The sequence below is a fragment of the Trachypithecus francoisi genome, unplaced genomic scaffold, assembly GCF_009764315.1.
Source record: "Trachypithecus francoisi isolate TF-2019V2 unplaced genomic scaffold, Tfra_2.0 Lachesis_group7, whole genome shotgun sequence".
NCBI lineage: Eukaryota > Metazoa > Chordata > Mammalia > Primates > Cercopithecidae > Trachypithecus > Trachypithecus francoisi.
This window is the reverse complement of record NW_022681472.1, coordinates 74,414,184-74,426,511: the sequence shown is the minus strand read 5'-3', so window position 1 is coordinate 74,426,511 and position 12,328 is coordinate 74,414,184. Positions and strand designations below refer to the sequence as shown.

The following is a 12,328-nucleotide window of genomic DNA, read 5'->3' as shown; positions in this document are numbered from 1 at the left end:
TTGTAAACTGTAGCGTGTTTTAGAAAAAAAAAATGGTGGTGATATTTTCCAGAGTGTCAGAGGAACGTATACAACACAGGCCTGCCCCTGTTTGACCTGGAAATGCTAGTTCAGGGAACGCATTAACAACACAGCAGGAAACTTCTGCAGCGAAATCCTTTTGGAAACGAGAGACTGAATCCTACAGAATGAAAGAGAAATGGCAAACCAAACCTCATAGAGGTTCTCCTTGAAAGATGAAAAATTAACTCGGGGGTGAGAATGTGCACGACGGCCCCCGTCTTCAGCCTCCCGACACTTTCCTTCCCCAAAGCCATTTTAGTCAAAGGTCATGTGTGTGTCTTGTCAAAGGCCAGCTTCCAATGGAATCATTGTCCCTCGGGACAGCGGCCCCCTGACTACATCTGCATTGGAGAAATCCCAAAAGCAAACGGCCCAGTGCAAACAAGAGCAGTCCGCAGCAGCCGTCCCGAGAACAGCTCCCAGGTCGCGGGGCTGCAGCCCAGGCCGCGTCCGCAGCGCCCGGGCAGGAACAGGCGCCGAGACTCCCGCAGCATGACCCGCCACGCCGATCGGGTACGGTATGCGCCTCTCTCTACCCGTCCTCCATTGCTTGGGCTCCCGGGTCACAGCTGCCATTCTGTCAAGCAGAGAAACCTTGGAAAGGGCCTCCAGGTTTGCCGGAAAACGGTCCCTGTTGGGCTGCGTTCCGGTGCACTCAGCTGGAGCAATTTGCAGGCGCGCAAATGCGGAGCTCAACTCATTTCAAGTTTTCGTTGCCAGAGAATGAGTTTGTAAATACCGAGTTTGTCTCTGGTTTCTGGAAGGCGAGCCGGTCCGACTTGCACAGAAGGACTGTGGAGGACTCTCGGTTCACCACGGCTCCAGACTGTGCAAGCGGGCGACCCTCAGCCTTACCAGCTGCAGGGCACAGCGAGCTCTGTCCTCCTGGGCGGCGAGACGGCCGGGCTTCTTGTTTATTACCTGTGGGACCGTGGCTTGGCAAGAAGGACGGGGAGTTTTAAAACAATATGTTTAGTAAGGTCCTCTGGACTCCCACACTTGCCTCTAGGAAACACAATCATCTCCCTGAAGGAGGGAGCCCCTTCCCCACAATGCACCCCTCGCAGGCTCCACAAAGATGTTGATTGACCCGCACAATTCGGCACAGCCAGTCTCTTGGCTCTTTGTCCTCCTCTATTTGAACAAGTGTTCCAAACGGATCTGGCTAATTTTGGATAAGACTAGAGGGAGCCCTGGGTTTCAACTGATTATGGGTGCTTTTGATCTGGACTTGGAAATCTCCAAGGGCGAACTATGGGGAGCGTCCGCAGGGGCAGCGGGCACAGCTGGTCTTCAGGTGCGGAGCGGGGGTCAAAGGGTTCCAGCGATTGCTGAGCTTCCACACTCTGGTTTCGTTTTAACAAGGGAAGCACGAGCCACTTCTCACTGATAGGGGGAATGGAAACAAAAGCCGCTCTAGTGCCCAGCAGGATGGAGAGGGAACCCAGTTATGGTATTGCTTATGTATTTATCACATACCCAGTTCCACGGAGCACAGGAGGTTTTCTGCACTTCTGCTCATCAGGTATTTAATGGAACTTCTGGTTTCCCCTGCAGTGGTCACCTCTGGCTGTCACCTCAGTTTTCTACTCCTCTTCCCACTAAACTCCTTGAAAGAGTGGGTGGCATTTGCTGTCTCCTTGTCCTCACTACCCTTTTGCTCCTTCACACCCAGTCACCTGGCATCCACCCTCACCTCTGAGGGCCAACCTTTGGCAAGGCCGCCGAAGACCTCCTTGTAGCAAAACCGTAGAGCATTTTCAACTCCCCCCCACCCCCACGTACACACACAGCCTCTGTGTCATTTTGAACTATTGGTCCTTTCCTCTCTCTGTTTTTGACTGTGTCCTGGATGCTGCAATCCCATGCTTCCCTGGCTCCCTTCTGACCTTTTGAGTTATAATTTAATACTTAAAAGGCTTCACTTCATAAATGTTCGTGTGCACTGCTCTTTCTTCTTGACTCTCTTCGCTTCTCATCCTGCAGTCTCTCTGGATAATTTCATTCACTCCAGTGGCTTCAACCACTACATATACATGATGTCTCCCAAACCTAGCCTAATCTTTCTCCTAAAATTCCAGTCTCTACTTTGATGTCCCATAGAGCACCTTAAAATCAGCGAGTTAGGACCTGGATCTGTCTTCTCCCTTCTTCTCCCAGGCCTGCTCTTCCTCTTCTCTTTGCCACTGCTTAAATGGCATTCCTCAAGTTGTCCAAGTCAGACACACCAGAATCACCCTAGGTGACTTCTTACCTTTCATTCATGACAATCATCACCAAGCCCTGTCTACTCTTGTTGCTGAGTATAATTCATACACATAGTGGTGTCTCCACCTCTCCCACCACTGTTATAGTTATGGCTAGTATTCCCTCAAATTCCATTCTGGCCACAACTTCCCATTAGTCTCATTTGGGGCCAGTCTTGCCCAGCCCATACCTACATTTTGTCTCCACACTGTGTCAAATGATCTTTCTTATTTTTTGAGATAGAGTCTTGCTCTGTTGCCCAGACTGGATCACAGTGGTGCCATCTCAGCTCACTGCAACCTCCACTTCCCAGATTCAAGCAATCTCCTGCCTCCCAAGTAGCTGGGATTACAGGTGCCTGCCACCATGCCTGGGTAAATTTTTTTTTCTTTTTCTTTTTTTCTTTTCTTCTTTTTTTTTTTTTATTTGCATTTTTAGTAGAGACGGGGTTTCACCATGTTGGCCAGGCTGGTTTTGAACTCTTGACCTCAAGTCATTCACCCACCTCGGCCTCCCAAAGTGCTAGGATTACAGGCATGAGCCACCGTGCCCAGACTGTGTCAAATGATCTTTCCAAAATGTAATAGGATCATGCAGTTCTTTTTTGAAAAGTCTTCAGCAGATTCCCATTTTTATTTTCTTTCAAGAATAATTTTGGTGGATACATGTTCTCCACAGCTTGCCTTTTACCTTCCTCTTCATTTTTATATCTTACTACTCACTCCTTCTCCAGATTTTATGCACCATTTTTGTACATTTTATATACGTTTTGTCCATATCATATATGAATTTAGGGATGTTAAACTATTTATTAAATAAGACTTTCTTTCTGTACGTCTATGAGGTCTGTGTCTAACCTCTATTTTTATTTAGACCCAGCTGAAAGCCCCTTTCTCTTGGAAACTGTGCAGATCATCCTTCCCAATGGGTTACGTGGCCCCCTCTTGTTCTCCCAGAGCTTCCTTTATTCCTGTGGATCAGAGCACTTATCATTCTTTATTATAACTATCTATTTACTTGTCCATCCCACATCGGTCCTTAAGGATCAACTCTTTTTGTCTTAGTATCATTACAGTTAGTGCTTAGACCTAGCTGGGATGCTCAGTGAATTTCTGTGCAATTTTTGTGAATGACTATTTATGTTTAAGCATTGAATTAGATGACAGAGATACAGAAGCTTTCAGAAAAGTATAATCTATAATATGCTAAGGAATAAAGATTAAGCATGATTATCAGGGAAAACATAGTTTTCTACTTATTTAGCAATGGAAGGGTTTAGACTTTCTGGATATTTGAGAATAATGCCTTGAGTCTCTGGGTCTATCAGCTCCCTCTCTAATTCACATCTCAATGGGTGGGCTTCTCCTATTGCTATTGCACCTATCCTAACCTTCCCCAAGGAAGAGCTGCAAGAAAGACCTTTTGCAGTTTTGGCTCTGTTGACTTTGTGAAGGCAAAGGAATCTTCTTTAGGCTGGAACCTGGCTTGGGACAAGGACACTAAAGGCCTAGATAGGTAGGCTTCTAAGAGTCCTTTGATAAGCTTGATCCAGAGAAGGCATCCAGAACCTCAGAATGGGCCAGTGGGCAAGCCCTCTAAAAACTCTTTAGAAAGCGATGGAGAATTTGGGATGCTAGAGATAAGTAAATGCAGTTTTGATTTCCTAAAGAGAGAGATGTGTGCAATCTAAACCTTCAGACAGAAAGGTGAATGATGATTAACTTTGATAAGGAGTTATTTAAACTTGAAGTTGTTCTCAAACTGTTTGAGACCAAGGTCCTTTTCAGGTATGGATACACACTACTTAGTGTATCCATACACTAAGTAGAAAAAAATGCAGGATACACCACATATTGCACTTGGTATGAACTTTCAGTGGGTTCATTACAAGTCAACTCTGAGACTCTTTTGAGTTGTAATGAACCTCTGGTTAGGAATCTCTAATCAAAGGAATTAATTAATTCCACAGATATTTGGGAGAATGAAGTAGGTGGTGAATAGTGGAGTCAGCATAAGTCAAATTATGCATGTTTTCTTTTTTGAGATAATCCCAATATCATGTGTGCTAATGACCATGAACTTGGAGTCACAGGACCTGGGCTCACATCCCTGCTCTGGCACTTGCTACTTGTGTAGTTTTCTGAGAGATGGTTTTATTATCTATTAAAAAAGAATAATAGGTACTGGAAGATTTAACTAAAATAAAGTATGTGAATGCACCTGGAACATGGTTATACTCAATAAACTTTAATCAGTTGATAACACTGATTTCAGGAAGGCACAGATTCTGTCATCTTCTTCTGGATTAGAAAAGTGCATATGTCACAATAGCAAAGACTTGGAACCAACCCAAATGTTATCAGTCTATCAATGATAGACTGGATTAAGAAAGTGTGACACCATGGAATACTATGCAGCCATAAAAAGGATAAGTTAATGTCCTTTGTAGGGACATGGATGAAGCTGGAAACCATCATTCTCAGCAAACTATCGCAAGGACAAAAAACCTAACACTGCATGTTCTCACTTATAGGTGGGAATTGAACAATGAGATCACTTGGACACAGGAAGGGGAACATCACACACAGGGGCCTGTTGTGGGCTGGGGGGAGGGGGGAGGGATAGCATTAGGAGATATACCTAATGTAAATGACGAGTTAATGGGTGCAGCACAGCAACATGGCACATGTATACATATGTAACAAACCTGCACATTGTGTACATGTACCCTAGAACTTAAAGTATAATAATAATAATAATAAAAAAAGAAAAGTGCATATGGGCTGGATTAATGACTGGTTGAATGCATTTGTTAAAGGAGAGCTGACTAACATATGGATTGACATGTGAATGTCTTTAGTGGCATGCTACTGGGCTCTGTCTTCATTCCTGTTTATTCAGCATCACTGATATCTATAAAGGCGTAATATAAGGCTCCCTTTTGCTAAGAGAAAAGGCATAAGGATTAGGAGTCCAAAAGTTATCAATAAGTTATAATCTGTTTTGACTTTTAATTTTTGGGGTGTGTGTGCAGAGAGGGATATAAAAAGTCTTGTGCATGGATCCCAAAAGTCAATTGCAAATGATTAGGTATGTGTGTATGTGTATGACAGAGGGGGATAGGAAGGAGAGGGAGAGGGAAAGGGAGATTGAGAAAGGAAGAGACAGAGAGGAAGAGACAGAAAGGTAGAGAGAGGTGGTGGCTGCATATAGTTAAGGTTTAGAGATTTAAACTGATGATAAAATCAATAGTGATATGTTTCTTTTAAAACAGAGTTTTGTTGTATTAAAAGAGGTCTAGAGACCAGGTGCTCATGCCTGTAATCCCAGCACTTTGGGAGGCGGAGGCGGGTGGATCACGAGGGCAAGAGATGGAGACCATCCTGGCCAACATGGTGAAACCGTGTCTATGCTAAAAATACAAAAATTAGCTGGGCGTGGTGGCAGGTGCCTGTAGTCCCAGGTACTCGGGAGGCTGAGGCAGGAAAGGTGGAGGTTGCAGTGAGCCGAGGTTGCACCACTGCACTCCAGCCGGGGTGACAGAGTGAGACTCTGTCTCAATAAAAAAAAAAAAAGAAAGAAAGAAAGAAAAAGAGGTCTAGAGTATAGAACATGAGACATGATAGTCATCGCACTCTGTATTGTTCAGACCGTATTCAGAACAATTGTATCTAGTTCTGCGTGCCATACATTAATTTATTAGCAACTGTATTGTCTATTATTATCTGAGCACCTACTATGTGACAACCACTCTGCTAGATGTTGAAGGCAACAGTGCTGAAGAAGACCCACTCTCATGGTATTTACAACGGAGCAGAGGTGTTCGTTGAGGAACCAGGTGATTTTAATTCAATATTTTACTTGCTTTGATAGGGGAAGCTTAGGTCCCCATGAGACCACCTGAGAAGGGATATTTAATCTAGACTTAATGGGACCAGGGTAAACATTCTATAGGAAGTGATGTCTACATTGAGACCCAAAGGCTGAGTACAGATGAGGGTGAAGGTGATGGAGGGAAGAGGGCCCCAAGGAGAGGTGTCAGTACCTTCAGTGGGCTGTGGAAGGGACTAAAGAAGGAATGCAAGAGAGGGGCGGGGATGAGAGAAATGAGACTGGAATGGTGACTGAGGCCAGAATGACATGACACTGTCCTTCTTGAAGCTGTAATTGATCTTTACGAAAATGGGGAGTCCATGAAGTTTGTAAGCAGGGCAGTGTCACAATCGGTTTGGGGTCTTGGAAAGATCAATCTTGCTGCAATATGAACAATGAGTTGGAAGGATGGCTGGTAAGAGAGAGACCACTTAGGAGGCGCTGTGTCATATAAGCAAGAAAAGATGGTGGCCCTAAACAAAAGGATAGCAGGGAAGGTGATAAGAGTGGATTCAAAAGCTAATTAGGAGTTATAAGAGTATGGTGACAGTCTGCAGGAATGCTGTAGGAAGGGTGGGTGCAGGACATTTAACCTGTAAAAGAGAAGATTTAGAGGGTCACAATGTCTGTCTTTCCCTCTAATGTGGAAGGGAGATAATCATTGTATTTGTCTTTGAGAGGGCAGGATGAATGAATGAATGAACCAAATGAATAAGAGACACAAGGAGATACATTTCAGCTCAATACAATAAAGAATTTTCTAACAGGCATCCCAAGGCAACGAGTTCTTTGTCACAGAGAAATTTAAACAAAGGCTTGATAACAATTCTTGGAAAAGTTGGAGAGACAGGAATATGGTTAGCCAGGCTGGAGGGCATTGACATTTCTTTTCAACCCTAGGATTTCAAGATTCTGTGTATAAAGTTCACATATCTGAGCTTGGCATTTAAGGCGTCCTGGGATTGGTTTCCTGGTACGGTCCTAGTGTATGCTTTTGTTTCCTGCAGCTATTAACAGCAGCCTTTTTCATGCTTGAAGGGGTCTTAGTTTGAACAATAAATTTTATGACCATCCAGCTCTATGACTTGATTTTCCTCCCTCGACCACTGACGTTCTTTTAGAACTCCCATGAACTACTCATACTAAACTATTTGTTACTCTCAGAGTAGACCAGGCATTTTACTACAAGTCAGTTTACTTATGCCATTTCCTGTGTCAGGAATGCCCTTGCTCTCCATTATCTGTGTACCTCCTAGAAAATATACCTTTTCATTAAGTCCTAATCTAAATCAAATGCTAAGTCCTTCTTTAAGCGCCTTTTTTTTTTTTTTTTTTAAGACAGTTTTGCTCTTGTTGTCCAGGCTGGAATGCAATTGCAATGGCCTGATCTTGGCTCACCACAACCTCCGCCTCCTGGGTTCAAGTGATTCTCCTGCCTCAGCCTCCCAGATAGCTAGGATTACAGGCATGTGTCACCATGCCTGGCTAATTTTGTGTTTTTAGTAGAGATGGGGTTTCTCCATGTTGGTCAGGCTGGTCTTGAACTCCTGACCTCAGGTGATCTGCCCGCCTCGACCTCCCAAAGTGCTAGGATAACAGGTGTGAGCCACCACACCTGGTCTTTTATCTTTTTGAATTGTCTTTTTATAATGTGATAGGTTGCATTATATTGCTGAATATATAATTATTTTTATACTTTTTTGAGCTTTTCCCTAAATTATCATCTCCTAGAAGTAAGGTACTAAGATCTTTGAAAAACACAGTAACCCATTAGAATGAATGGTGCTTTGTTTGAAGCAATAAACTTCCAGAGGGAAATTTTCATTTATTAAAAAAGGTCTTGGCCGGGCGCGGTGGCTCAAGCCTGTAATCCCAGCACTTTAGGAGGCCGAGACGGGCGGATCACGAGGTCAGGAGATCGAGACCATCCTGGCTAATACGGTGAAACCCTGTCTCTACTTAAAAATACAAAAAACTAGCCGGGCGACGAGGCGGGCGCCTGTAGTCCCAGCTACTCGGGAGGCTGAGGCAGGAGAATGGCGTAAACCCAGGAGGCGGAGCTTGCAGTGAGCTGAGATCCGGCCACTGCACTCCAGCCTGGGTGGCAGAGCAAGACTCCGTCTCAAAAAAAAAAAAAAAAAAAAAAAAAAAAAAAAAAAGGTCTTATTTTCATTATATGAGTGATGCATGCATTTTGTGGAAAAAAGAATCAAAAAAGGCAAGTATGAAAAAGAAACAAAAATTATCTACAATCTCACTATTTAGAGATAAGCATATTAACTAATTAATTATATCCCTTCTATATTCTTCTATGGGTATGTAGTCTTTTTTTTTTTTTTTTTTTTTTTGAGACGGAGTCTCGCTCTGTCACCCAGGCTGGAGTGCAGTGGCCAGATCTCAGCTCACTGCAAGCTCTGCCTCCCGGGTTCACACCATTCTCCTGCCTCAGCCTCCCGAGTAGCTGGGACTACAGGCGCTGCCACCTCGCCCGGCTAGTTTTTTGTATTTTTAGTAGAGACGGGGTTTCACCGTGTTAGCCAGGATGGTCTCGATCTCCTGACCTCGTGATCCGCCCGTCTCGTCCTCCCAAAGTGCTGGGATTACAGGCTTGAGCCACCGCGCCCGGCCGGGTATGTAGTCTTAAAATTGGAATTGTCCATAGCCTTCTGTAACCTGCTTGTCTTTAACAGCGTACCATGAATATCGCCCCATGCCATTATATATTTTTCAAAAACATAATCTTCAATGGTGCCTTGTATTCTAGATGTAGCTGCCTCATGATTTGTCTGGCAAACTCCTGCTCGATATCAGGCTATTTCCACATTTTTGATGTTGCAAAAAGAGCTATAATAACCAACGCCCAAGAGAAACATTCATGCATCCATTTGGTCTGGAACATTTATATTTTTCTAAGATGGCAAGACAATTATTGATGGAAAGAAGGATATTGAGTCACTAAGAAAGCATGAGTTAAAAACAAAAAGGGCTAACTTTGCTTTTAAAAACATCATTTTTGTTTTATGTTACATATATCGATTATATATGAGATTTTTATATGTGTGTATATACTTCTTAGTCCTATAAGTTAATGGAGGTAGCTTGTCTCTTTTGGAAATGTGTAAACAATCTGTAGGCTAAGTACAGGAGGGATTGATAACTGATAAGTAAATGTCTTGAACAAAAAATTGAGTCTGAAATCTAAAAACTTCAGTGTTTTTGTATCAATGTGAGACATTGTTCATTAGCTAAATATAAGGGAAAGTGACATGTTTGCTACAGAATAAAGATATTTTCGTGAAAAGAGGGGCACTGCCTAGTGTTTTGGTGTTTGGAGAAGGTATTACAGACTTGAATCCTTATTCCAAAGTAAATAATTTATCATCTTAAAGCAGAAGGTGTCCATTGTAGAGTGGAATGTTTTTATCTGAGGAGAAGCAGGCTTTGGGACACACTCTGAACCCATTTGACCGCTTTTTAATAGAATAAATGAAAGATGTTGTTATGGGTCGAATTGTATCCTCTCTCAATTCAAATGTTGAGGTCATAATCCCCAGTTCCTTAGAAGGTGACCTTATTTAGAGACAGAGTCTTCAGAAAGGTATTCAAATTAAAGTAAGTCATGAGGATGGGTCCTAACCCAATATGACTGATTTCTGTATAAAAAGGAGAGATGTAGACACAGGAACAGACACAGGGAATAGATGGCCATCTACAAGCCATGGAGTGAAACCTCAGAAGAAACTAACCTTGCCGACCGACACCTTGATCTCAGACTTCTCATCTCCAGAATGTGAGAGGATGTGTTTCATTGCCTTTTGTTGTTGTTGTTGTTTTGTTTTTGTTTTGACTCACTGCAACCTCCACCTTCTAGATTTAAGCGATTCTCCTGCCTCAGCCTCCCAAGTAGCTGGGACTACAGTCGTGTTCTACCACACCCGGCTAATTTTTGTATTTTTAGTAGAGATGGAGTTTTACCATGTTGGCCAGGTTGGTCTCGAACTCTGACCTCAAGTGATCCGCCTACCTCTTTCTCCCACAGTGCTGGGATAACAGGTGTGAGCTACTGAGCCCTGCTGATACATTTCATTGTTTAAGCCCCCCGCTACTTTCTTATATGGCAGCCTGAGCTAACTAACACACATTTCTTGAAAGCATAATGTCCTTAGCATGGTTTCAGCCGGTAACACTCAGTACAACATTATTTCACTTTCCAGTCACCGGAGAGTTTGCTCTTCTTCATAGAAATGATCGGGACAGTGCTTTGTAATTTCACAACTTGCAAAGCATTTTCATTTCTATTATCTCCTTGACCCTGACCAAAACCTATGAGATGGGAATTCTCTTCCTCTCTGTTTTAGAGAGAGAAAACAGAAGTTCAGAGAGACTAAGTGAATTTTTCAAGGCTGCACAGCTTGGAAGTGGTAGTGCTGAAATTCAAACATGGGTCTTCTGATGGTAAATATTGTGCTCTTTTAATTAAAACTCAATGCATTCATCTTCATGGACATGTCAAATATCATCTTCCTTCTCCGAAGTTTGAAAAGACATAGATTGTAGCATGCTGAGCCACATCTCCCCATTTTTATAACTTTCATGATAGTGATTTTATAAGCCTTCTTGTTGGAATATATCTGAAGCCTGAAGGCACCTAGTGTGCCTGCGTCATCATTATCAAATATTTACCAGGAATCCTTGATTTAGGCCCCTGTGTTTACTTGCAAAGAATATTTCGTCTCCACTTTGGAGCTTTGTTTACTGACAAAATAGGCTTTCTCAGTACACAGTTTGATTACCCACAAATCCAACTGCAAAACTTTGGATATGTTGGATATATTTGAGTTTTTCCGTCATTAATATCGTTCAGATATTAATTCAACATAGTGGTGCGAGGGACGCCTACATTTTCCTGGAAGCTGCTCGACTTTAATCAGTAGGAACAAATGCAAGATTATTGTACTTTTTCCTTGGGTGACCTAAGCTTGTTCTTGGCATCCGTGAGTGTAGAGTGCAGGGATGTCTCAGAGTGTTTCAGTGGCTTCTACACAGGGGAGTTATTAGTTTTTAACCTTGGGGATAATTCCATAAGAATGCAATTCTTTTCCTCCCTGAAAGAACAAAATATTTGCTTATCTTAGGTTATCCCTGTTATGCAATAAAACCAGTGGTTCCCAGATAGTGAAACTCTAAGAGATCTATAGGTAGGGTTGTTAGATTTAGCAAAACTCAAAAAAGACAAAAACAACAAAATCCCAGGATGCCCCAGTTAAATTTCAATTTCAGATAAACAATGTATACTGTTTTAGGATAAATACATCCCTGATATTGAAAATACTAAAAAAGTATTGTATCTGGCAACTCTATCTGTAAGACAATTTTGTGGGTGGAGTATTAATAATTCTTCTATATTTTAAAAGTCTATGAAAATTATGCATTTACCCAAGTAAGACTCCAGAGGTTATTGACAATGTGTTAAATTTCCTTGAGTTTGGTTGGGGTTTTTTTTTTTTTTTTTTGACCTAACTTGAAAAAGCACTGCTCATCTCATGTGGGAACCACAACAATTATACTACCCCTTTTCTTTTCTTTTCTTTTCTTTTTCTTTTTCTTTTTCTTTTTCCTTTTCCTTTTTTCTTCCTTCCTTCCTTCCTTCCTTCCTTTCTTTTTCTTTTCTTTTTTTTTTTGACAGAGTCTCTCACTCTGTTGCACAGGCTGGAGTACAGCAGCGCAATCTCAGCTCTCTGGAACCTCCAACTCCCAGATTCAAGTGATTCTCCTGCCTCAGCACCCTGAGCAGCTGGGATTACAGGTGTGTGCCACCACACCTGGTCAATTTTTAAAAAAAATATGTTTGGTAGAGACAGGGTTTCACTATGTTGGCCAGGCTGATCTTGAACTCCTGACCTCAAGTGATCCTCCCACCTTGGCCTCTCAAAGTCCTGGGATTACAGGCGTGAGGCACCATGCCCGGCCTATACTACCCATTTTCAATGACTTGTATTCTAGGGATCATGCAAAGCCCATATGTTATCTCTTGCAACGCTCAAAATCAGGGGTTGGTTAACTATGGCCTGCAGGCCAGATATTATCCTGCCTGTTTTTGTTGTTTTCTCCAGCACATGTCAAAGTTTTATTTCACACTTGCAAA

General features: G+C 42.5%; 1 protein-coding gene across 6 annotated transcripts in view; it reads left to right on the top strand.

Moving 5' to 3' along the window:
• The first annotated feature begins 362 nt into the window (after window positions 1-362).
• Window positions 363-12,328, top strand: part of ENPP2 (ectonucleotide pyrophosphatase/phosphodiesterase 2) — a 131,474-nt gene continuing 119,508 nt past the window's right edge. For 2 of the 6 annotated variants that reach the window (XM_033202467.1, XM_033202466.1), the window contains exon 1: window positions 363-576. In XM_033202467.1, coding sequence (XP_033058358.1) covers window positions 556-576 — 21 coding nt within the window. In that variant the 5' untranslated portion in view covers window positions 363-555. The remainder of the gene's footprint in view (window positions 577-12,328) is intronic. The other 4 variants (XM_033202469.1, XM_033202468.1, XM_033202470.1 and 1 more) reach the window with 4 other exon arrangements.